Source organism: Oryctolagus cuniculus, chromosome 8 (genome assembly GCF_964237555.1).
Source record: "Oryctolagus cuniculus chromosome 8, mOryCun1.1, whole genome shotgun sequence".
Lineage (NCBI taxonomy): Eukaryota > Metazoa > Chordata > Mammalia > Lagomorpha > Leporidae > Oryctolagus > Oryctolagus cuniculus.
The window spans coordinates 93178941-93206327 of NC_091439.1; the positions used below are offsets into that span (position 1 = coordinate 93178941).

The 27387-nt window shown below is 40.6% G+C and overlaps 1 protein-coding gene across 8 annotated transcripts in view; it reads left to right on the forward strand.

Annotated features, from left to right (window-relative positions):
- The window catches only part of ADAMTS3 (ADAM metallopeptidase with thrombospondin type 1 motif 3), a 319865-nt gene that overhangs the window by 123513 nt on the left and 168965 nt on the right, over positions 1–27387 (forward strand). For 6 of the 8 annotated variants that reach the window (XM_070048039.1, XM_008267763.4, XM_051820228.2 and 3 more), the window contains one exon: positions 26332–26488. In XM_070048039.1, the coding sequence (XP_069904140.1) occupies positions 26332–26488 (157 nt within the window). The remainder of the gene's footprint in view (positions 1–26331; positions 26489–27387) is intronic. The other 2 variants (XM_051820227.2, XM_070048043.1) reach the window with 1 other exon arrangement.

Consider the following 27387-nt stretch of genomic DNA (forward strand, 5'->3'; position numbering starts at 1 on the left):
AATAGCCGCCTCTTTATTGCTGTGGTGAAACTGTACTGGGATGCCTTCTCATGCGAGGTACCTGTCCTAATGCTTTGTTCATCACTTCCAGAGTGACCCCCCTTGGACGATTCCTCTCAAGGGTTCCACTTGGGTGATCTCTCTTCACTGCATCTTTCTTTCTGGTGCTGTCTCTCAGAATCCAGCCACTCTTCTGTGAGAAGCCCTGGCACCACAAACAGGCCAGTCTTTGAAGTATCCTAGTCCAGGTGCCCTATATGTAAGTGAAGATCCTCCAGAAGATTGCAGACCTCAGCCATTTGAGTCATTCCCAGGCCATTTAGTCTTCTTAGTGAACTTGCAGACAGTTGAAGGCTAAAGAAAAAAATGGAGATGGACATCATGTTTTTTTCTTTTGGGCATCACTGCTTTTGGAAATATGCTCTAAAGTTTCGGAAAACACCTTTTCAGAAAGTGATTTATTTAAACAATATTACTATGCCAAGGTGAAGCTTATACCAGTAACATAGCAACTGTAGCTGCACATTTAATTTTGTGAGAAAGATGGCAAGAAAAATGTCTTGAGCTTGAAATGAATGTCTGTTGCCAATTCAGTAATATGAAATATCTCACATTAAGGAAAACTGGTTACGATGGTGATTTCTTAGAACATTTTAATCTAAAATTTGTCATTCATGTTCAACAAAATAATGTTAAGAATTGTTCAAAGATCATACCAGTCACTATCTGCTGTCAAGTATATAACATTTAATAAATTCTTCATCTGAATAAAGCAGATGATGGAAACAGATGACTATATTATTTGACGAATGACTTACTCATACACAATTTTATTTAAAAGGAACTAAAAGTGATGGAGGGAAAACGTGTGGTTTGGCACTTGAATGTCATAAAGGAGAGTTAATATACTTATTCAGTAAAGTTTTTTAAAAAAATGAACTAATTCTCAGGACACTGAATACTGTTTTAATGTTATTACTGAGGGTAATAGGTTACTGTTAGAGAAGGTTTGGATTGCATTTTGTGTATAAATATTTGATGAAATGGTATATATAGTACTTTCCTTTCAAAAATAAATGTTTTAATGGCCACTTATTAAGTTAGACTGGTTCAATCCTAGGATCTGAAACCATCAGATATTAAATATAGCTTAATTTTGACATAGCTATTGAAATGTCATACTCTTGTTACTTTGAGTATTCTTCGGTATATGCTGCTAGGAAGATTGCATTGCCTTTTTTTTTTTTTTTTTTTTTGACAGGTAGAGTTATAGACAGAGAGAGAGAGCGACAGGTCTTACTTCCGTTGGTTTACTCCTCTAATGGCCGCTATGGCCAGTGCTGCGCAGATCTGAAGCCAGGAGCCGGGTACTTCTTCCCGGTCTCCCATGAGGGTGCTGGGACCCAAGCACTTGGGCTATCCTCTGCTGCCTTCCCGGGCCACAGCAGAGAGCTGGACTGGAAGAGGAGCAACCAAAACTAGTACCCGGCACCCCAACCGGGACTAGAACCTGGGATGCTGGTGCTGCAGGCAGAGGATTAGCCAAGTGAGCCACTGCGCTGGCCTGCATTGATTTTTTTTTAAAGATTCATTTATTTATTTGAAAGTCAGAGTTACACAGAGAACAGAGAGGCGGGGCGGGGGGGGGCTTCCATCCGCTGGTTCACTCTCCTGATGGCTGAAATGGCCTGGGCTGTGCCGATCCGAAGGCATGAGCTTCCTTCCAGTTGTCCCATGTGGGTGCAGGGACTCAAGGACATGGGCCATCTTCCAAAGTTTTCCCAGGCAATAACAGAGAGCTGAATCAGAGGTGCAGCAGCCAGGAGTCGAACCAGCGCCCCTTGAGGTGCCGGCATTTCAGGCAGTGGCTCCACCCGGTACACCACCGTGCCAGCCCCAATGGCAATGATTTTGAATTAGTATGTTACTATTAATCAGCATGTAAAAGTGACAGTAGATATATGTGTTGCCAGGAGTTGGATCACCTTATGATTTTGAAGACACAGTAGTAGTTAGCAGATATTGTGATCTTAAATAAATAGACCTTTTGGTTTTATGTTAGCATGTGATTTTCAGAGCATAGTATGCAAAGGGTTACCTGAGGTATGGTTTATACCACACTGAGGGGTTCCCAGTGCAAGGGACTTAGGCAGAAACCAGGATAATCCCAGGAAAACCAGACAGGGTGATCATCCAACACCCTCAGGCCCTTTCAGGAAGTCTGTGAGATCACAACTGTTTTCCTAATAATGCAGATTTTTATTCATTCTTCTTTTTTTTTAACTTTTATTTAATGAATATAAATTTCCAAAGTACAGCTTATGGATTACAATGGCTTCCCCCCATAACGTCCCTCCCACCCGCAACCCTCCCCTTTCCCACTCCCTCTCCCCTTCCATTCACATCAAGATTCATTTTCGATTCTCTTTATATACAGAAGATCAGTTTAGCATACATTAAGTAAAGATTGCAACAGTTTGCTCCCACACAGAAACATAAAGTGAAAAATACTGTTTGAGTACTAGTTATAGCATTAAATCTCAATGTACAGCACACTAAGGACAGAGATCCTACGTGAGGAGTAAGTGCACAGTGACTCCTGTTGTTGACTTAACAAACTGACACTCTTGTTTATGGCATCAGTAATCACCCTAGGCTCTTGTCATGAGCTGCCAAGGCTATGGAAGCCCCCTGAGTTCACCGACTCTGATCATATTTAGACAAGGCCATGGTCAAAGTGGAAGTTCTCTCCTCCCTTCTGAGAAAGGTACCTCCTTCTTTGATGACCCGTTCTTTCCACTGGGATCTCACACGTGGAGATCTTTCATTTAGTTTTTTTTTTCCCCCTGAGTGTCTTGGCTTTCCATGCCTGAAATACTCTCATGGGCATTTCAGCCGGATCTGCATGCCTTAAAGGCTGATTCTGAGGCCAGAGTGCTGTTTAGGACATCTGCCATTCTATGGGTCTGCTGTGTATCTCACTTCCCATGTTGGAACATTCTCTCCCTTTTTTATTCTATCAGCTAGTATTTGCAGACACTATTCTTGTTTATGTGATCCCTTTGGTTCTTAGTCCTATCATTACGATCAATTGTGAACAGAAATTGATCACTGGGAGTAGTGAGATGGCATTGGTACATGCCACCTTGATGGGATTGAATTGGAATCCCCTGGTATGTTTCTAACTCTACCGTTTGAGTTAAGTCAGCTTGAGCATGTCCTGAATTGCACATCTCTTCCCTCTCTTATTCCCACTCTTATATTTAACAGCGATCACTTTTCAGTTAAGTTTCAGCACTTAAGAAGAATTGTGTATTGATTACAGTATTCAACCAAAAGTATTAAGTAGAACAAACAAACAAAAATACTAAGAGGGATAACATATTAAGTTGCTCATCAACAGTCAGGTTTACAGAATATTCCAGAGGCTACGAGAAGTGTGATAGGTTGAATTCAGAAGCAGGCAGAACAATCCAGTTGTCTTGAATTACATCAGGTTGAAAGATATTTACAAAAATGCAGAATGATGCCATTCTTCCTACTAAATCCTCTTTCTTGAAAAGCATACTTTTTCGGGGCCAGCACTGTGGCGTGGGTAAAGCCACTGCTGCAGTGCCAGCATCCCATATGGGTGCCGGTTCGAGTCCCGGCTGCTCCACTTCTGATCCAGCTCTCTGCTATGGCCTGGGAAAGCAGTAGCAGATGGCCCAAGTCCTTGGGGCCCTTCATCCACATGGGAAGACCCAGAGGAAGCTCTTGGCTCAGATTGGCGCAGTTCCAGCTGTTGCAGCCAACTGGGGAGTGAGTCAGTGATGGAAGACCTCTCTCCCTCTTTCTTTGCCTCTCCTTCTTTGTGTAACTCTGACTTTCAAGTAAATAAATAAATCTTTAAAAAAAATACTTTTTCATAGAAATGTTATTTCACCATGTAATCAGCAGATTATTTTTAAGTCAATTAAATATTCTGTAAATTTCTGTTTTAGCTTCTAATATAGTAAATATCAAAAAATAGAACCTTCCTAAACAAACATTCCTTTGGGGCCCCTAGTAATCTTAAAGAGAGTAAAACAGTCCTTAGGCCAAAAAATTTGAGGGCAGCTGCTTAGAGATATTTCTACCAGAGAGGACCTTTTACTTCGGCGCCAAATCATTCATGGGGTCTTTCAGCAGACTTTGTTGGTGGGACCATGGATCCTTGTCTTACCACTGTTAGCAGTGAGACTCTCTGTATCCTGGTTTCCATACACACAGAGTAAAAGAGGGTTAAATAAGTTACATCTGGCTTAACATCACAATAACTCAATCATGACAACTCAAAAGAAACAACACAAATTTGTGGGAAATCAAAAGTACAGAAACCATCCCATCAATGTAAAATCTGTCCTACAGAATGGAACAGACCTTATGTAGTAAGAATGCCTTAATGTATTTCCCCAAAACTGCCTCCGCTTTCATCATTCAGCACGTTACCTGTTTGTTAGCATTAATGAGTGTATGTCTCACGGCCGCCTAGCATTGGTGAGACCAGGAAGAATTTTTATTTTCTTTATTTTGTGGGTGCTGGTTGTTGGTAGTAGTGAAGTCATTAGAGGTGCATGATCTAAAGCTATGAGCACATCCTAGCATTGCTTTTGTTGCCACGGCCTCCTGCAGAATTGGTTCACAGTGGACAGTGCAGAGGCCTGGCTGAAAGCTTAGGGCTTGGTGAATATTGTTGACTATGTAACCCCAACAAAGCATCTTCTGCCTCAGTTTTTCAACCTAAAAATATGTGTGGTGAATTGTGGTAGAAATTTGACTAGAATCATATCTATAAAATATTTAGTATCAACTCAGGAGGATACAGATACATGGGCAAAAAAAAAAAAAAAACATCTGGCCATCTTTGTGTTGCAGTAAATTGTTACAGAGTCTAATAGGCGTTCAGCTAATTTGAGAATATTTTAGGCAGTTGGTTGACAAGTCTTTAATGTAGATGGTTCCAGTGGTGTAGATATTTCATGCTGATTCTTATCAAATAAACTCATTTTATTTCCTGTATTCTTGCCTTATTTGTTGAGATTTAGTGACAAATAATTTGTCAACTTTTGCAGAATATTTATGCAGTTTTCAGCTCTAGTTTTAATTGTTGCCATATTGAAAACTGTCCCCCATGTTTGAGGAACTTTTGTCCATTCATTCAATTCAACATTTATTTGGTACTTTAGGTGTCAGACACTTTCTGAATGAATTAATAGTCAATTAGGGGATTCAGAAGTAAATATGTGATTTTAATAGAGGGTTAATATAACTATCTAAATGTTCAGAAGACATTGCAGTTCACTGTGTGTAATTTTGATTTTTTTTGGTCTCTAAAATGAAAATATCTTGTAATTTTAAAAATATTTAGTTGAAGGCAGAGCGACAGAGACAGAGGGAGAGACCAGAAAAAAAGATCTGTTGGTTCACTACCCAATTAGAGCAACAACCAGGTCTGGGCAAAGATGAAGTCCGGAGCAAGGAACTCTATCCTAGTCTCCCACATGAGTGGCAAGGACCCAGATATTTGGGCCATCTTTTGCTGCCTTCCCAGGTGCATTAGCAGGAGGCTGGATCATAAGCAAAGCAACCTGGACTCAAACTGGCACTCCCATATGGGATATTAGCATTGCGCATGGTGACTTAACCTGCTTAACCTGCTGCTTCATAATACTGGCCCCAAAAGATATCTTTAGATATAGGCTTAGTGTAAAAAGCTCTGGAAATATGGTAAATGAATACAACACCTTCACTTATTTTAATAGCACTCACCTGATTAGATCAGGTCCACAAGAAGTAATCTCCATTTTAGCTAACCCTGATCAGGTGATTTGGGCCTTAATTGCATCTGAAATATCCTTTTTTTTTTTTTTTGGCCATGCATGTAACCTCATTCTGGGCATGACATTCTGTTTTATTCAAGGCCCTTCCCACACTCAAGGGGAGAGAATTATGCATGCTGGAAAGCAGAAATCTTGGCGATATTTCAGAATCCTGCCTGCCATAGGACCTAACCACAGAGTGTGTTTTCTTTTTTCTTTAGTCCTCTACAATGGTGTTTCAGGGTTTGCATTTCTTACCTGTCTGGGACTCTAATCAATAAATGTAGAAAGAACATCAAGTTAGGAGTTACAAATCCCTTCGAATAAAGGAATCAATCAGCTGCCATAATGTGACAGAAAGCACACCTTACTGTTTGTTAGAGAATAAGTAAGAAATAATTTAAAATTCTTGGAAAGTCATTTATACATAAGCAAACTATTTGACCAGGATAACAAAATTGAGAGACATACTATGATAGCAGCATATAATTTAATAAATTTTAAATGAAATGATAACATGTTGACATGTTTCATTTTCATACAGCAAAAATGCAAGAGGAAAGACTCAGCAGTATTGAAGAAAATGTGTTTAACACACTGGACTCTGCTGGGCACACATGAGAGCAATACATGTGGACACTTAAATGATTTAGCCTCATGTTTAATATGCCAACATCAAGGCTTGAAGCTACACTTAGCTTTTTGACACATATGCCTCCTAGTTTTCATAAGATGGTACATATTAATGTCATGTCTCAAATAAGAATATTAGAAGAAGCTCAGTTTAGGAGATGGGTACTTCAGTGCAAGGGTAGATTTAGAGGGAAATGAAAGAAACTAGAAAAACATTTATGCTGGGAGCTTGGTCATGGACACTTGCCATTCCCGCTGAACTTCTAACTGGAGAGAAGCTTTAGTATCTTAATGTGACTTGCAGATCGGGTGTGGCTGTCAATTGGGAGCTGACATTCGTGATCAGGGTCAGCTTTGGTTAAAGTTTGTTTTTTCCATCATATGAAGATCATTAGGAAAAAGAGTCAGCATATTTCACTACTGTAAACTGTTTGGGCTGGTTCAGCCATTTGGCAACTCTATAAACAGAGTAGGGTTTCATTGAAAGAATGAGAACCGAGAAATGTATGTTCTTTGCCTTCCAGCTTAGGTGGGTGCTTTTCCAATGCAGAACTAGTTTCTGAGTATTAACTTTAAGAATTAGATCTTTCCCCTTTTTTTCCTGAAAATACTGTAAATGTCATAAATAAATATTCCAAAATGTATGAAAAATTTGGCATATAATAGACATTTTCTTTTGTCATGAGCCAGATGTTGTTAGAGAATTGGTCTTTAAAGGATAGGCCCAACATGACTTCCAAGGTCAGCCCAGTGCTACAGTTAACTATTGTAATCTTTACATTTTTTAATGAGGCAGCATGTTGTAGCTGCCATGTCCTTGTCATGGAGCAGTGATGTCCTTTAAAAGGCTTAACTGAGAGGAATCTTCTGAAGGATTCATTCAGAAGTTGCAGGCAAGGGTGTGGACAGCAGCCTAGCTTGATGCGGCACCTGTCAAGAGCTGTGTGTTATTTTCCCTAGACCTCAGAAGCAAGACAGGGAAACAGTGTTATAGCTAGAGCTGTGGAAAAGCATACCTGAGTGGAACAGAACACCGCCACTGTTAGATCCACAGGGTAACAGGGAGGGAAAGTAGAAACATTCAGCTTCTCTCATCTCCCATCCTGTGTTGTAGAAGATGCTGTAGAAGGATTTCGTGGCCCAGGTAAGAAGTACGATGTGTCTACCCCAGGATCATTCCATTGGCTGGTATCTGGAGACAGCTAATTGCTGAGGAGGCTGGGAAATGCAGTTCTCTGTGTGATTAGAAAGAATTGTAATAGAGATACTGGGTAAGTATCAGCATCCTCTGCTTTGAGGCTCAAGGGTGATTCCCAAATTCCTCATGCGACACCTGGTGGAGTGTGTGCAGGAAATTGTCTTGAGCTTGCTTCTCATCCATTGATGACCTCTTTATCTCTAATGCTGCCTGGCTTTCTCTCATTTTTATTCTCTATACACTATTTCTTTATTTAGTATATTCAGATCCTGTATGTGGGGTCTTCAGAAAGTTCATCGAAAAATATGCATCATCTTTTAATTCAATCTTCCATGAACATTTTGAAGTATACTCTTGTATCTCCTATTTGTGTACTCCAGAACATCTCTGTTTCATTAATTTGCTTCATTTTCATAATACTCATCACCATATGAAAATGCATTTATTTCCTTGTTACTTTTTCATCATCCTAACTAGTCTTTGCTTTGCTTTTCCTTTCTCTCCTCTCTCCCTCCCTCCCTTCCTAGTTTTATTTAATAAGTATAAATTTCAAAAGTACAACTTTTGGATTATAGTGGTTTTCCCCCCATAACCACCCTCCCACCTGCAAACCATCCCATCTCCTACTCCCTCTCTCATCCCATTCTTCATTAAGATTCATCCTAACTAGTATTTTCAACTTTGAGGCAATGACCGCTACATTCCTCACCTTGTTCCATAGTTCCAGTGACAATAAATGACCCACTGTAGGTACTCAGAAATATTTGTTCAGTGGTCATAAGACTGGATTCCCTGAGTAATTTTAGCCATTATGCTGAGGTTCTTTCTTCCCACACCTGTTTATGCTTTTGTAGATGTTCTTTTGCCTTGCTTCTCTTTCTTTCCTTACAACTCCTCCTTTGCTGTCTCTAGTTTGATTTAGATTTTGCTTTACAAGCACTCAAATCAGTCCATTGAAAGGTGTCGCCCTGATGGAACCTAAAGCAACTTAAAGTCAAAAACCAAAACTCCACATTTCCTTTTTTAAATTTATTTTAAAAGATTTATTTATTTATTTTTATGTGAAAGGGAGAGACAGAGAGGAGAGGGGAGGGCAGGGTAAGGAAGGGAAGGGGGGGTCAATTTTCCATACCCCTGGTTGGCTTCCTAAATGGTTGCAATGGCTGGGGCTAGACCAGACCAATGCCAGGAGCATAGAACTCTATCTGAGTGTGCCACTTGGGTGCAGGGGCTCACACTTTGGGCCATCGCCTGCTGCTTCCCCAGGCATATTAACAAGAAGCTGGATCAGAAGCAGAGCAGCTAGAACTCACAGGTGGTGGCTTAACCCACTGTATCACAACAGTGGCCCCAACCCCACATTTCTTTTTCAAATTTCTATTTACTTGCTCACTGTTTATTTGATGTGGATGGATACCTTCAGTATTCCTTTGCCAGCATCCTTATTAGTAACTCCTGTTATTACTGATTGCCTTATCTCTGGGCTTGCTTCTCTTCTAGCCAAACTTTTCCCTTGAGTTCTTGTAAGATATTTGTATGCCTTCAATGTCTATTGTCAAATCTTGTATAACCTTTTTATACAAAGTTTTGTTATATAAACTATCACAAAAGTTGTGTAACTTTGTCTAAACTGTTGCAAATAGTGTGTAGGATCAAGTTTCGTCTTTATAAACCTAGTGTGCTTTCTCTAGTTTAACTTTATTCCTTTGGTTTTCCATTGTTGTAAAACAAGCTGCCTCAAACTTAAGAGTATGAAACAACAACTATTTTATTATATACATGGATTTTGTCTATCAGGAATCCAGAAGATGAAAGTATGGATGATTTGTCTTTGCTCCAGAATGTTTGGGTCATCCAGGAATGCTCAGAAGACTGAGGGTGATTGAATGGCTGATTGTGGGACTCTCTGGAGGCTTCCTTACCCACATGTCGGGTGTATGCATTGAGTTGATTTCAAGGCTTGCACCATCAGCAGCGGAGTGCCTACTGTGGCCTTTCTGTATGGTTTGGGCTGGATTCTTAGAGGAAGCATCTAGAGACAGAGTTTTCCATTAGAACTAGGCAGAAGCTGAGAGGCATTTTCTCATCCAGGCTCAAGAGTCAGGCAGTGGAACTTCTACCATACTGTCCTTGTTATAATCCAGTCTTTTAAAGCTGGTTCAGTTTCAAGGGGAGGGGAATTAAAGTGTACCTCTTAATGAGTGAATATCATACTGAGAAAATCTTGGAGGATGGGAGAAAATTGTGTTGTGGCCATCTTCAGCATTGCAACCTATCCACTCACCTACAGGTAATTCATGGGATTTCCTGTTTAATTCAATGAAGTTGAGCTTGAAATACACTGAGACCCTATTAGTCAGGGACCCAAAACATTAGTATCACCTGGGAGTTTATGAGAAATGTTGAATTTCAGGCCATTGAATCAGATCTGTGTTCTGACAAGGTCTCCATGTAATTCATTTAAAGTTTGAGATGCCCTACTCTAGGAGATACTGACTGTGCTGTGGGCTCCTCCATATCCACCTAAACACCAGAAGGAAAAGAGTGACCTGAAGGAAGAGTTAACCTGCTCTGGATTGAACTCCTATATATGAGCAAAATGTCTATACTTTAAATTATACCTATCATAGCTAATTTCTTGTTGTTTATTATTTGTTTATTAATTAGGAAAAGAGGAGAGAGCCTCTATTTACTGGCTCACTCTGTAAATGTCCACAACAACTAAGACTGATGGTCTGAAGCCAGGACCCAAGAACTTGAACCAGGTCTCTCAGGGTAGCAGGAACCCAAGCATTTGGGCAATCACCTACTGCCTCCAAGGATGTACATTAGCAGAAGGCTAGAATCCAGACTCAAACCCAGGCACTCTGATATGGCATGCAGGTATTCCAACTGGCATGTTAACCACTCAGGCCAAATAGTGGCATCATGTCATTACTAATTTTGTTAATGTTGATTGTGATCTCTTCGGGATCAGTGACGCTCTTTAAAAAGTTTATTATTGGTGTCATTAGGGAGGCTAAAAGATGGAGAGAGTTGAAAACAGAACTCCCATTCACTGGTTCACTCCCCACATGCCCACAACAGCCAGGTCAGGACCAGGCCAAAGCTGGGAGCTGGGAATCTAATACAGGTCTTCCATAAGGGTGACAGGGACCCAACAGCTTAAGCCACAATCTGCTGCCTCTCACAGCTGCATTAGCAGGATGCTGGATTCAGGAGTGGAGCAAGTTGAAGCCAGGCACCCCCATTTGGGATAGATGGTCCTCTAGCAGGTTTCTTAACTGCTAGACAAATTATTCAACCCATGACTATAATTTGTACCCTCAAATTATAGTATAATACACAGTCCTAGCCTTAATGGTTGTTAGCCATTAATATCCTTGACTCAAGGAGATTTAGAATGACTGTGTACTTCATTATGCTATTTAGAATGATTTCTAAGGTAAAATGATTGTTTTGGATTTTACATTTCCTTTAAACTATTTTTTAAATGTTGCAGTTTGTAAAACGTCTTTCCTCCTGTGACTGCTGGCTATTGGTAGATATTTATTTACTACTGAATTAAAGAATATGATTTTTAATTTTCTCTTATAACTGTTAAAACACTGAGTCATTCTATAAACTCTTAAAACCCTGAAAAAATGTTAACAGTATTTATTATATCTTCAGTAGTGACTACTATGGATTTTATTACACGGAGTTTAATTCATAGGTTCCATTTACTCATGTTTCCTTTAAATAGTCACCTTAAATTTATTTTAGAGTAACGGAATAAACATCCCAAAGATTCATTTTGATTGGCACATTATTTTTAAAGCAGTTTTTCTCAAGCTGTAATTTCCAGACAACTACTATTTGCAGCATCTGAAGTGCTTGTTAAAACTGCAGATTTCTGATTCTCATCCCAGTCGTTTTGAATCAGACTTTCTGGAATTGGAACATGGAAATGTCTCAGAGGTTGGGACCTAAATTCTTGGCACACTAAGTTTTGTGACCTACTTTCAAAGGAGTTAATTATATTCATCTTATAATAATATTTCAGGTTATTTAATATGAGAATAAGTAGGTCTTGAGGCATTGGGAGAAAGCCGCTTTTCTAATTCCATGTCTTTCCTAGAAGCTCTAATAATGGACATTAAATAATAGAACAATTCAACTGGAAGACATCTTAGGGACTATCTAGCAAGATTCTATACTTTTTTAGATTATGCAACTGAGCTCCAAAGAATTTAAGTGACTTTCCAAAAGTGACTTTTATTATTTGTTAGAAGCAAAATCTATGATGTAAACCTAAATGTTGGGTCAACCATGCTATGGTTTCTTCTTTACACTCTGTAAGACAAGATAGGTTCAAATTGTTTTTAAGTCTGGCAATTAGATACGTTCATGGCAAGATCATAAAGGAAGCATTGAACATTTAATCAGAAAGGATCTATTGGCTGAATTGACCATTTAAGTAATGTTAATGTTTATAGTCTGTGATCCATCTTATCAGAGCTCTAGTCATCTTATTTATGTCTTATAAATTTTCTTGTGCAGTTGTCCTTTTTTTGGCTATCAAAAACTTTTTGAGATCCATGCACATAAGGTATCTTCATGGAAAATAAGTACTATGAAAAAATTCTGTATGGATTTCAGAACTTTGCACCAATGTAAACATCTTAAAATTGTTTTCCACACACTTTTTGAGGTATCCTCTCCCTCTCCCTCCCCCTTTCCCCTCTCCCTCCTCTCCCCCTCTCCTCTCCCCCCTCCCTCTCTCCTCTCCTCCTCTCTCCCTCCCCCCCTCCCTCTCCCCCTCTCCCCTCTCCCACTTGTCCTCTCTCCCTCCCCCTCTCTCCCTTTCTCCCTCTCCCTCTCTCCCCCTCTCTCCCTCCCTCCCTCTCCCTCTCGCCCTCTCCCCCTCTCCCCTCTCCCACTTGTCCTCTCTCCCTCCCCCTCTCTCCCTCCCCCTCTCTCCCTTTCTCCCTCTCCCTCTCTCCCCCTCTCTCCCTCTCGCCCTCTCTCCCTCCTCCTCTCCCCCTCTCTCCCATCTCCCCCTCCCCTCTCCCATCTCCCCCTCCCCTCTCCCATCTCCCCCTCCCCTCTCCCATCTCCCCCTCCCCTCTCCCATCTCCCCCTCCCATCTCCCCCTCCCCTCTCCCATCTCCCCCTCCCCCTCTCCCCCTCTCTCCCTCTCCCCCTCGCTCCTCTCCCCCTCTCTCCCTTTCCCCCTCTCTCCCTCTCCCCCTTTCTCCCTCCCCCTCCCCTTCACCTCTCCCCTCTCCCTCCCTCCCTCTCCCCCTCTCCCCCTCTTTCCCTCTTTCCCTCTCTCCCTCCCTCTCCCTCCCCTTCCCTTCTCCCCCTCTCTCCCTCCCTCTCCCTCCCCTTCCCTTCTCCCCCTCTCTCCCTCCCTTTCCCCCTCTCCCTCCCTCCGTCCCTCTCCCCTCTTCCCCTCCCTCCCTCCCTCTCCCCCTCTCCCCTCCTCCCTCCCTCTCCCTCTCTCCCACTCGCCCTCTCTCCCTCTCTCCCTCTTGCCTTCTCTCCCTCTCTCCCTCTCTCCCTCTCTCCCACTCGCCCTCTCGCCCTCTCGCCCTCTCACCCTCTTGCCCTCTTGCCCTCTTGCCCTCCCCCTCTCCCCCTCTCACCCTCCCCCTCTCCCCCTCTCCTCCTCTCCCCCTCTCTTTCTCTCTTCCTCTCTCCCTCTCTCCCTCTCTCCTTCTCCCTCTCCCTCTCCCTGCCTTCCTGTCTTCCTCTCTTTCTTTCTCTTTCTCTCTTTTGAAGGATTAACAGTTTTCTTTGAAAGAATAAAATATGTGCCTTAGGTTACATAAATGTGAAATACTTATAAAATGGAATTTATGAAAGATTCTTAAGACTTTTTGAAAATTAGGCTCAGTTAGGGGCTGGTGCTGTAGTTCAGCAGGTTAAGCCGCCCTCCACTTTGCCAGCATCCCCTATGGGAACCAGTTCAAGTCTCTGCTGTTTACTTCCAATCCAGCTCCTGCTAATGTACCTGAGAAAGCAGCAGAAGGTAGCCCAAGTTCTTGGGCCCTTGTACCTACATGAGACCCAGATGAAGCTACTGGCTCCTGGCTTCCGCCTTGCCCAGCCCTGATCATCATGGCCATTTGGGGAGTCAACTAGCTGATGGAATATCTCTCTTTTTGTCTCCCCCTCGCTCTAATTCTGTCTTTCAAATAAAATAATAAAAAAATCTTTCCAAAAAATTAAGGTCAATGAAACTTCTCCTGGGAACCCACCTCCAAATTCAGTTCCCTTCACACCCTTCACATCTGTGTCCCTGCCCATTTTTTTAAATATTTTGTTAATTAGTTGATTTTAAATGACAAAGTTAGTTAAGAATGTTGGATAATTTGTTTTCCAATGTGCCTTTATAGTTTTGGGCATTTTCTCCTTTATACAATTTTACCAACACATTTATTGTGTCTGTTGAGGCACAGCTGTGGTAGGGACGTGACATAGCAAGAGAGGGAGCAGGGCTCAGCTGGATGTGGACTGTGCAGTGCAGGACAGAGCGGATCCTCCCAAGTCTATTCTGTCTCTGCCTGTCTCACCTCTGCCTTTCTTCACGTTTGTCTGACCCTCCAAAGTTAGAGCATAGGCTTTGATTGAACTAATCTATCTTCTTTGCTTTTTTCTTCCTCCTTTTTCCACTGTCTTTTCTTTTTTAAATTATATATTTTTTTAATTTAAGTGTCAGTTTGGCTTTCTTTATTCATCTCACTCCCTGCTTAGTGAGATGCTGTGACTACAAGCCTGACAGATGCATAACTGTGCCTTAACTTGATTGTTGCTGGACACAGGACAGAGATGTTAACTCTGCAGTTCCCGACACAATCAGCCAGGTGGAGGGGGCATTGCCACAGTTGTCTGTGGTTGTCAGCAGCAGAGATGAAGAAGCATATGATTCCCAGTGGGGAAATATGGTGGAATTTCTTGGATTCCACTCTTAAAGTTCTTGCAGCTTTTAGCTTAGACTGTATTTGGAGGAGTGTGGCCTGGGAAAGACTGAAGAACCCACTAGGTTCCAAGGCGTGGTGAGCAGGTGTGGCTGGGCATGTGTGAGGAGCAGGGTGGGAAGGATTTGCATCAAGCCATTCAGGAGTTTGGGGAATTAACCCTGCTGACACCGTGACACCTGGCTGACTTCTGATCTACAGAATTTAAAGATGATGACTTTGCAATGTTTTAAGATATTCTGGTTGTGGTAATCTGGTACAGAAGCAACTGACAAACAATGTAAGATCTAATCCTTTTTCCAGCCACTTGACTTAATTTTTAGAAAGAGTCAAACTGAAAGGCAATAAAGTAAATGACTACTTTCAGTTTTTTGGTTGTTGACACAGTGATTTGCTTGATTTACCTTGTATTTTACCAAGCAAAGAAAGGATATAAATAGGGCAAAGTATGCTGCCTTGGTTTAGATATGTCTTCTTCCCAGATTAGTGAGAATACTGAGTGTGTATTAGTGGAGAATCAAACACCCAAACTAAAAATAAATATTTCATATTTGTGTGACCATTGTATAGTTTGAATTATTGATAAGTTATTGGAAAAGCAATATTTAGCATTCCACACTGTTCTGTTTTCTAAGAATGGTAAAGTGATTATTTATACATACTCTACATTTTCTAGAATATTCATGTATATATGAACTATTGGATAGTGCTAAACATTGTTAAGACCTAGGCTCCTATAATTTACATATTTCCATAATATGTTTTCTTGTTTCAAATAGATTAAACTAAATGTTGTTTTAGTATTAGCTTGAAAGTATAGGACTTGTACAGAATTTTGTAAGTACTACCCTATTCTGTATGACAAAGGATCTGTGATGGTTTATATGCATGCATAAAATAAGATACTGAAAATAGAACAGGTCAGCAAGAAGAGAAAAGAGAAGGAAAAATAATTCTCAAGAAAAAGTCAGTATCCAAGGATTCATGGAACAAGATTCTCCTATAAGTAGGATACAGATTTTGCTTTGAATATTCTCAGATACTGATTAATACACAGTGTTTATGCAGTAAAAATGAATGAATTTTTTATTTTTGACAGAGTGGACAGTGAGAGAGAGAGACAGAGAGAAAGGTCTTCCTTTGCCGTTGGTTCACCCTCCAATGGCTGCCACGGCCCGCACACTGCGGCCTGCACACCGTGCTGATCCTATGGCAGGAGCCAGGTACTTATCCTGGTCTCCCATGGGGTGCAGGGCCCAAGCACTTGGCCCATCCTCCACTGCCTTCCCGGGCCACAGCAGAGAGCTGGCCTGGAAGAGGGGCAACTGGGACAGAATCCGGTGCCCCGACCGGGACTAGAACCTGGTGTGCCGGCACCGCAAGGTGTAGGATTAGCCTATTGAGCCACGGCGCTGGCCCAAAAATGAATGAATTTTTCAGGAGAAGCAAAACTGTTCTTTATTACTAAAATCTGTGAGGTTTGTTCCTGGATTCTCATTTCACATACACAATATGAGACTGAGAGATTCGAAGGTACAAACATGCTGCTGTTATGGAAAGAAGGTACTCAAGGCACTTTGTGACTAATCTCCATCATCCTGGGCTACTATGTAATACTTTTGTGTCATTGAATGGAAGTTATCCTATTTGGGCAGTAAATTACTATGGCCTGGCTTAATAGAGACAAGGACTTTGAAAATTAGAGGGATTTGACTGGATATATAGCAAATCCTTTAACTTTCAGGAAATCTTCCTAGTATTTTATTTCTTGCAGTCTGTATTAGGCTTTATAATTAAAAGTTTTTTATATTCTACAAGATTGTTAATATATTTTTATTAGTGTATATTTTAAGTCATAGTGTGATATTTCCCATGCATGCAGCCTGAATTGATCAAGTCAGGGTTGTTAGCATTTCTGTCTATGATTTATTTATGTTTGGAAGCTTAGAGCACCTATCTTCTGGATCTGAATGAAATATATAATAGGTTATTATTAACTGTAGTCACTCCACTGAGCTGTGAAAGATTAGAACTTACTCCTTCTGCCTGATTTTGTTGGGTGTCTGTTTTCCAACCTTCCTCTATCATTCCATTCCTCCCCTTAGCCAACCTCTAGTAATCACTATTAAACATTTGGATCAGCCAGCGCCGTGGCTCAATAGGCTAATCCTCTGCCTGCAGTGCCGGCACACCAGGTTCTAGTCCTGGTCGGGGCGGCGGATTCTGTCCCGGTTGCCCCTCTTCCAGGCCGGCTCTCTGCTGTGACCCAGGATTGCAGTGGAGGAGAACCTGGCTCCTGCCTTTGGATCAGCGCAGCGCGCTGGCCGCGGTGGCCATTGGAGGGTGAACCAACGGCAAAGGAAGACCTTTCTCATCTCTCTCTCTCACTGTCCACTCTGCCTGTCAAAAAAAAAAAAAAAAAATTGGATCAACTTGTTTGTCTTTTAGCTTCCAAACATGAGAAAGAACATGTGAAATTTGTCTTTCTGTGTGCCTTTTTTTTTCTGGCGACCTATATTTTAGTAAGGATGAGGCAGCAGAGTGTTGGAGGTCATGTTCTCTAATTAAAGAAACAAGTAGTGATGTCTAACATCACTGATTAAGGTTGGATCAATTTCCTTAACAGTTAATTGAATTGTGAGTTAAGATAACATAGTCTTTTTTTTTAAATTTAAGACTCCGGCCATAATACTTGCCTGGCTGGAAAGCACCCCTTCCCACTCCTTATGGAGGAGATTCTGCAAATACACATTGAGTATTGTCAATTTGTTAGATGTAGTTGCAATATAGAAAGTGTGTGGACAGATCATTGTTGAATGAAATGCCAGCCAAACTCAAATATAAAGCTGATATTTAATCAGATTTATGTTTTAGGTTCAGCTGACATCTTACTCACTATCTCTTAATGTCCAGTTAGTAGCATGGTTAAAAATAATTGTAAAACAAGGTTGACAGTGATAAGCCCCATGGAAATGTAGCTAAAATGTTGGGAGTCTAAAAGAGTAGAAAGTTACTTCTGGCCTTAGACTAATAGAAAATTTTATTAAGTGTTGAGTTAGGGGGCAGTTTAGCTACTTCTCGATCTTTGCAAGCTCCATCCAAATGTATCTCAAATACTTCAGCCTCTTTAAATAGAGGAATTGTATTTGTTGTTTGCTTGTTTATAAGTCCAGCTTCAAATCAGTGGTTACTCTTTTCTAGCCCATTTCAATTATTTTGCCTTTCCTGGTGCCTCTCCTGTAAAAATTCCAGAAATACCACTGCAGTGCCCTCTGAAGTTCAGGAAAGATTTAGAAATTATGTTCATGTAATAACATCTAGCTGTTCTATTGATAAAATAGGAACCAGGTATTGTTTGCTTGGTACAGTGATGGAATAAATATTTGAGGAAGCTGTGCGGTGAAATGGCGATTCTCCGGATCTGGTCATGAAAGTTTAGTGAGCTAATGTGATGTTGTGCCCTTAAGGTAAAGTCATGCTTCAGTGTAATAGTTACATTTGTTTTGTCTCATACACACGTTACTACGTTTTTGTTGTTGTTGTCTTCCAGATATTTAAAGCTTATTAATAGTTTTCTGTGTTATGAGCCAGTATAAAAGTGTAACCACTTCTGCACAAATTGAGGGATATTTAATTTCAGTTGCAGCAACACATTAAGTATTTGATATACATTTCCTGAGGTACCAAAACGGGAAACCTGGCTCCACTCCTCTTTCTTAACCCATCTGAGATGTACTGCCATCAACAAACATTTAGATGTCACAGTTCCAACATAGTGCTTCCATGATGTAGGTGTTGTAGAGAATCTCGGGCACAGAATTTCCAAGAAAACTGGTAATTTTTGATGGAATTCCTTTTAAAATGTGTTTGGGCTGATTTTCATCATAAGTTAAACACAGTTTAATCTTCTCTTGCTGACTGAGACTTATTATTATGATGGATAAAGGCTAGCATTTTACATTTGTTGTAGGGTTTCATAGCCTGCATATTCACAGACATTATCTCATCTGAAATCCCCTGTCTTCCACACCCCGTATTCTCATTTGCCTTTTATACTCTGATGAAGATTAGGGAACCATCCAAACTAGTTTGGTAGAATTGAGTGTCACATGTGCCTGGGAGGACCTCTCCTAGGGAGTAAGCAGTGTGGTCCTTGTGATAGCTATTTCCATCCTCAGAGACTGTTTTCTAACTTGATTCTGGATTCTTGGCAGTGTTTGAGTTGAGTGACGTAGCTGGAAGGGTTGACCAGATGAGAGGGAAATTATGCAGCTGGATTTTCAGCATAAGTCATTATTTTATAAATATCCCCTCTAAAATGCTGTCAAAGGACCAATGTGAAGAATTAATAAAAATGTATATAATGTTTTAATGTTGCCCAATTCTGTGTTAAGTATAATGAATATTTTTAAATATGCAGTATTCAGTTTTGAAAAATAGTTTGAGCAGTACAAAACATATTTCTGGTATTGTTGCATAAGATTAGAATAGTAAATGTGGATTTATAAATTATTATGTTGATATCATGTATCAATTAGTTAACATTAAAGATGAATTAAAATAAGTGCACCTATATAAACAGAATGCCTTAGAATCATGTGGAAATCTGTGGTTGACATTTCTATAAACTTCTACATTACAGTTAAAAGTATAAATTTCTGGCATCATTATAAATGGTGCTAGTTCATGGAATGTCATGGTCTGAACTTCTTTGCTTATATACACCTAGTTTTATTCTTCCTGTAAGTCACCCCATGCTCACATATATAAATGTATTGTATGAATTAAAACTATGGGGAACTGAGAGCAGGGACGAGTTATTTACTATTAGAATATGACTGTGCAATGTCTTCAGACTTCCAGAAACATGTGTTGAATGCATGACTACCTAAGTGAGTATCTTTGTAGATAAAAGAGCCTTTAATCTTCAGTTACTAGTATTGATGATTTTTTCTCTTGTTAAATATGCATCAGTCAGTCTTGTTTGAAAACACAGGTGCTTTTTAAATACCATTTTTGGTAACCACTGAGGAAGAAAAGTCGATAAAGTGTGGTAGGAAGAGTGCAGAAGAACCTATTTCTATTGGCTAAGAATATTCTGGCATTTGAAATATACTCAGATGTGGTTTTGCCACCTGCTTTTTCTGTAACCCTTTGTAATATTTTCCTTTCCTGTCTCTACTAATCACTTTTGTCTGTCTCATTTCTTTCTCACAGTCTTCCTCCTTACAGTTACTTTGATAAAGCTATCTCTTGCACAGGGACCACAACCCTCTTCTCCATTTCCTCCTTTTTTTTCTTACCTTAACTTTTCAGTTTCTTTCTAGGATGTTTTATTTTCATTTGTCTGTGTCTTACATTGATTTCCTCTTCTACTTCCCCTCAAATTCTGGATGATTACTTTGGCTAAGGTGCTATTTTATACCCTGTGATAATGACATAGCAGGGACTATGACACAACCTATGCCTGTGTAGAGACTATGTTCCCAAGGGGTGACTATAACCTAGGCAATGCCTTGGCGGAAAAAAGACAGGGATAGAGAATGAAGGGGGAGCTACTTTAGGTCACTGGGGTAATACCAGTGGCTAGAACAGAAAGTTCAGGTGTAAAGAGTATATGGAATAGACCAGAAAAATAGACAAGATAGATAGGACCAGACCATGCAGGGCCTTGTAGACCATGGCCTGGAATTTAGATTTTAGGAAGTTCCTGTATAGTAATTTTCTGAGTCTCTATCAGCCCACCCACAGATCTCTTTTGAATGTTTCTTGTTTCTTTTAATAGCTGTTTTGTCATTGCCTCTGAGAAGGAGCATCCTGATTTCAGTATATTTGTGGCTATGACCATTTTCCTGAAAAACAGTTCTCCATTTCTCCACTAAGTGTGGAAGGTTCTGGCACTTCTTCAGGTGAACCTGAGTCACACAAAGCAAATCGGCTTCTTCTCCCTGCCTTCTGTTCAGCTTTCCCTGTTGGCTTTTCTGTTTCCACAAACGAGAGACCATTTCCGTGTCACCCTGAGATTGTGAACTACACCTTTGTGCCTTCTGTTTTCCTTCTTTCTCGTTTGTTTTCCATCCAAGCAACATGTATTGAGCTCCTAGTTTGTACCAGGCACTGTTTTAGGCACTTGGGTATATTTTGTGAATAGATTAAGAGCAAGTCTTGCCCAGGAAGGTAGCAGAGGGGATCCCAGCTGTCAATGAAAACTGGACCGGATCATAGGTTAAGTGATCTTCTCTGGTCAAGGACACTGCAATGGAGATGGTGCAGCAGGAGAGGGGAGGAGGCATGGCCTGCTTCCTGTGGGAAGCTAGTGGGTAGTCAGGATAGGCTTCTTTGAGAAGTCACACTTCAGTGAGGACTTAAAAGTGGGGGAAGAGTTAGGCATGTAGAGTCCTGGGGAAAGAGAATTCCAAGTAAAGAGCTGGTGCAGAGGCCTTAAAGAGGGCACCTACCTGAGGTGTTCAAGAATCAGCCAGACACCGATTGTGGGCTGGAATGGAGCCAGCTAGGCAGGGAATGAACTGATGGGACTGGAGAGGTGACAGCCAAGTAGGTGGAGGTGCTGGGTCAGTGATGTTCTGTTTGGTCCCTGTGAGAACTTCAGTGAACTCATTATCAGAAGGTTTTGAAAGCAGAGCTTATTCCAGCAGGTACCAGTATTTATCTTTTCCTGGGATCTCTCTAACATCAGTTCCATTTCCTTTTCTTTCTACTTTTCTCTCCCCCATTGCAACTTCTTCCACCTGGACTATTATTTTTGCTTCTTGCATGCTTGTTTCCAGACTCTTCCATTGCATACTTAATTATCAGATAAATCTGAAAGCAGCCTTTTGTTCCAGTCTGATGAGCAGCATCTTTTTTGTTGCTGTTGTTTGGTTCTCTGTGTTAAAATTCAGACTGAAGGCTGTGTGAGTACTCACAGCCTTGCTCCCAGGCTGTTCTCTAGGTGAGGAGCTGACTCCCTCGCCTCATATACACCACTGATGTGGGCAAGGGTGATACTCATTTCACTCCAGGTTCTTGTCATGAACAAAGACACACATTGTAAGTGCTGACACAAATAAGATGCACAAAATATAAAATTGATTTAAAAGGTGAGTAAGTGGGTGCGTATACACACACACACACACACACACACACACACACACACACATGCTAGCCTGGATTGCCCATACAGAGAAACACCTGTCATGAGTGGGCCAGAACGTTGCCTGAAAGGAGGATGGCAGGGGGAGAGGGTGGGAGAGAGCACCTGTGCAATACTTCCAGCCATGCTCTGCCGTGGAAGAAAGGGAGCAAGAGCTCCTTCCAGTTGTTGGTCTTTTTTATGAGGTTGCAGGTGATGCATTTAGGAGGGAATCCACCTGGGAATTATGTAGCACCTCCCCAAGTTCTACTTGGAGCTCAATATACATATTTCCATGATGTCTCCTTTTAGGTCCCGATGAAGCAGATGTGTCCTGGCAAAGGGGGTGTTTTGTTTGACAAGTAGGAGGATGGAATGACATGGGGCCTGGTGGTGAGGAGAGGGGAGTTGGGAGTAAGCATAGGGAGTGGGTGTATGGGCTGGTGGGAGGAGTGGTTTGCAGGTACTTGCAGCTCAGCTAACCTATCAGGTGTTTACATTTCCCAGATCCCCACGGAATTTTGTCTTGGGACCCTCACTCTGGCCTGCATTGCCTTACTCTCGTCCCTTCTCTCCTGTCACCAGGGCAGTAGTCCTCACATTTTGGAAAGTACCCCACATATACACAAAAATTCATTGCCTCACCCGTGTCACTCATCAGGTAGTTTTTCATTAAAAATATATTGCATACATATTTTGTCGGGCATTGTGCTGGTGTTGAAGGATTCTAAGGAGAACTAAGATGGGAGTGTCTGCCTCAGGGGCTGATAGCCCCATGGGGAAGATGAAGAATCAAAAGTGTGACATTCACATAAACAGGACTCTGACATTTGTGTTAAGAGCTGTGACAGACAAAAACACATTGCCATGAGCAAGATGGTTGGCTAGAATGCTTCTCCTGGACGGCAGCACTTAATTTCTGAAGAGCGACAAAGTGAGGAAGTGAGTTTTAAGGAAGGTGACATTTCATCTGAGATCTGGAGAATAAAATAGAACCGGATAAAGGAAGTGTGGTGTGGTGAGGGTAGGGAGCTGTAAGTGGAGGGGAGAGCATTTTGGAGGCCCGAGGCTCTAAGTGGCTTGGGAATATCAGAAGAAAAGCAACACTGAACACAGGTCCCTGTGAGAATTGTGAGAGTGGTGATGCTTGGGGGCCTTGAAGGCCGTGGCAGTGAGTCTGGTTTCAAGTGCAATGGGAAGCAGTCGAAGTGTTGTGAGCACACAATGGCATGAGCTTGCTTGAGGCTGCCGTTTTCATCTGTTCATCAGTCCATTTGGGTCTTCTCCCTGAACACCCAGCCTGATTACATTTCCTGGACTTCTTTGCAGTCGGTTGTGAGCCACATAAGAACTGTATTCATCACATAGAAGTAAGTGAAGTGGTGAACACCCCATCAGGGCCACTTCATAAAAATGTGGGCTTCTTCACGCTGCTTCCATTTCTGCCTGGGTAAATACAAGGGCTCTTACTGCAAAGGCAGAACCACTTTGTGCCTGGATCCCTGCAGAGCTCTGTAGAGCAGAACCACTTCCCGATTGACCTAGAACTGTCAGGAATCTTGGTGTGAGCAAGAAAGAAGCTCCTGTTATGTTGAATCTTTATGTGCTTGGTCCATTTATTACCTAGTTTGTCCAAGTTACTATGGTCGTTTGATAGGGCAGTTTTGGCTACTGTGCTATGTGAAGGTGTGACAGTCTGAATGACAGACATGGATCAAGTGAAGGTTTATTTCATTGTGGATTGGGGACATTTCAGATGCAGTGAGATGATTTTGGAGGCAAAATCATCAGCCCCCACTGATAGTTTACTATGCCTAGTGAGATTGAAAAAAAAAAATCTGACTGTATTTGATTCACAGTGGTCACATTGCTGCCTGGACTCCTGTAGCATACCTCACTGAACACTTTAGCCTTGTGTTTTGTTTATTTGAATTTAGTTGATTGGAGGTCAAATCTCAGATATCTTTGAGAATTTTTTCTTTCCTGTGCCATTGAGTACAGTGCTTTGTATAAGGTACTTCCTCCCACCCCCATTGGAGTTGAACTTGGCTTTGGTTAATGAATAAAAGGGTAGACTCCCAGGTTTCCTTTGTGTCCTGTGGAGTTATTAGATGTCACTGGACACAGTTCTTTCTTGCCAGAAATTTAGATTTTGCTTTGCTTTGTAAGGAGCTTTTTGTTTGGTTCGTTTTGTTTTCCCTGTGGCCTAGTGAGGAAAGCAACATCATGGGACCTGAGATTTGAATGCTGGCCTAGAAGGCCTGTGGGCTGTTCACAGCCTTCGACTTCACATTCCAGTGACCCTGGAATCTGTCTGTTTCTCAGAGCTGCAAACTTCTTTGGTGACACTACTTCCACCCAGTGCCAGGCACCCATCTGGGGGAATCAGTGTAATCTCTGTCTCAAGATAGGGAGTTTCTGTGATCCCAGATGAGCGATGAGATGTGTGAGTAGCAAGTGTGAGGAAGGGTGGGAGAAGAATGCAAGTTCCAGAGCAGGGCCACTGAATGGCTTTGGGGAGGAAGATGGACATTGAAGCTCCCATGCTAATGAACTTCAACTTGTAAAATAAAGTCTGTCACATATCTGTGTTGTAAGGTGAAGCTGGCGAATGCTTCCTGCTCAAAATGGATGCTGTCAGTGAAGGGACTGCTTGTTATAGCCTCGGACGTGGAGCTGTTTGATGAATTTATTTTCTGTTTACTGTGTTTGTGAACAGTTCAGATGTGTTTTATGGATATTATTAATCCACCTCTACCTAAGAAAGGCAAAAGCAGTGTGTTGAAATTATTTGAAGAAAGAGAAATAAGAACAAAACCATAATGTTGAAGAGATTAACGTGAAAATTGAAAAGCATGGGGAGAATTTTCTGTGTGTAGAATGTGAATCCATTAAGGAAGAATTAAAGATACCCCTGCAAAAAAAAAAAGTGATTTTTGCAGTACAGGAGTAGGTAAGAAATAGTAAAATCAGAAAAAAACTACCTCAAATAGGAGTAGTCTTCAAAAAGTTAATACAAAATGTGCATTGTGAAAAACTGAAATTTCAAAGTTTTTTTTAATTTCATTTTCAATGAAACTTTATTCCATTTTTAATGAGATTTTTGAAACCCCCCCTGGTTTTAGCACATGTGTCTAGAGATAACATTACTATTGAGTATCTATTAGCTTAATGTTCTTTTAAGTAAAGACTATAAATTTATTCTAGAGGGCAAGAACCAGGTATGGAGAAAAAGCCATGGTGATGTTTTCTTGAAATTTCTGGCTCCACAGGTTCAAGGGCTATTTTGTATGTGTACAGCATCAAGGTGGGTGTAGAAGTGGCCCATGAAGATGCTTCTGAGAATCCCCTGTGAGGCTTACACAGGGGAAGCAGGTGTAGAGCTTGCCTGATGGTAGAGTTGAGATGGGAAGGACCATAAAGATTTGTTTATAATACAAAAGCTGTAGTCAGAGGCATATTTACTGGGTACTCTAACATCCATGTTACTTGATACCATAATGACAGAGATATTAGCCCCTGAGTTAGAAGGAGTGAGGAATCTTTCCCTGGCCTGTGTTTCATGACAGCCTAGATCTCACGTGTGAAAATACAAACTAAGTTAAAGGTCTCAGGAAAAGTAGTAAGTCTGGTAAGTATTTTCAAAATAATTGCAGTTCCCAGACTTACACAGTGTTTCTTCAACTTTTTCCTCAAGTAAATGTGCTGATATTTAAGTGAATAACATATATTAATGCATGACCTTTAAAGTAGAAATATGAGCTGCTACTATTTGACTGTGATGTAGATTTGATAGTTAAGGAAGAGAACCTATTAGGCAAAGCATCATTTGTCTGCAGCTGTAGTACTGGATATAATCCTGGTATTTTCTGAATAATCCAAAGATGAAACAGAGTTAGAGAAAGACACTGGAGAGTTGGAAGGCATTGAAGGTGAGGATAGGTGTGAGAAGTGCTGCTCGAGCAATAAACAAACATAATCATGATCTTTGATTAAGAAAGCAAATATGAATTGGTTTTTCATGTTAGAAATGTGTGATTCTACAGAAGCTTAAAGAGGCTACTTAAAGACAGAATCTTTGCTGGGTATAGTCTGGGACTCATCTTTTTCATGGCATAGTGGTATGGGAGGAAAGTTTAAATGGATTAAAAAAAAAAACTTCACATGCATTGGCAGCATCTTCACCCTGGGTTGATATGGGAAATTAGAAATGCATTTGCAGTTTACATATCACATATGATTTCATGGAGGGATAAAATAATGAGTAGAATATATTATTGTATTTCTTCTGCATTCCGATAAAATGGGTGCATTGTCTGATTTTCTTATTCTTCTTGTGAATTTTGTGTCCTCCCCTATGTGAAATTTTGCCATTCCTATCATATATGAATTGGTACTCTTATGAATTACTAGTGCATAGTAGCTTAACCATTTTGAGTTTGCAGTCAAATCTGGGGGAGAAAAAGCATTCCATCTCACAAATTACATACTTGCCATTTAAAAGACATAACTTGTGATCTGAAGGTGATGTTGTTAAGTTAACACATCTTATGTTTCCTCTAGGCTGGAATGATCAAAAGTGATAATGAAGAATATTTCATTGAACCCTTGGAAAGAGGTAAGCAGATGGAGGAAGAAAAAGGAAGGATTCATGTTGTCTACAAGAGATCAGCAGTAGAACGGGCTCCCATAGACAGGTCCACTGACTTCCACTACAGAGGTAGGCATCTTTGACAAGGTTTAATCATTAAACATGATTTTAAGATATGATGAAAACAGGCTTCCAGCAACTAGCAGATGTGATTGTCATGTGCTCATATATTGTATGAAGGTAGAAAAAGTTTATAAATAATGAAATACGGCTCTCTTTTCTAGAGAATACATAAGTGTTGTTATTTATAGTGCATAGTATCACCATCATATTTTTTATTCTTTTAAAAGTTTTACATTAAAACTATCTTTTTTCTAGCTTATGTCAAAATCTGAAAATATTTTTGCTTTTCCAGAAACATCTACATTATGCATTATTTATGTTAGTTTTAAACTTTTTAAATAAGATATGTTGGCATGGCAGAGTTGTGTTTTAAGAACAATGTGATGGGTACATTTGAAAATAACTACGCTACTTTAATATCTATTTTGTAATGCTTTTTATTATGTGGAGGAGACATAAGTCAAATTCTTCTGCAGAATTTTATTTCACAATAAACTGGAACCACTAAAGACAAATTCTACACATGAACTTTTTTTCAAATGCAATCTGAAAGTAAGTTGATATTAAGGAGATATTTTTATATCTTAGATACACAAATTTCAAGAAAGGATATTTGTGTGTACATATATGTGTATGTGTGTTTGTGTGTCTGTGTGTCTGTGTTATCAAATCTTAAAAAAAATAATGCTTTTGCTAGGGCAATTTTTAAATTATAGATAATAAAAAAAATGTTTCCCTAAAGGAAATCTCAAGGGTAGAAATTACCTTCATTTAACAATTATTTATCTTTCAGATTACCATTCTGAGAGTTGCTACAAGTTATTAGTTTGATTTTCAGATCCTGCCAGCTTCCCTCAATATGCTGTGCCGGGGCAGGATTTGTGGGACAGCAGGATAAGCCACGG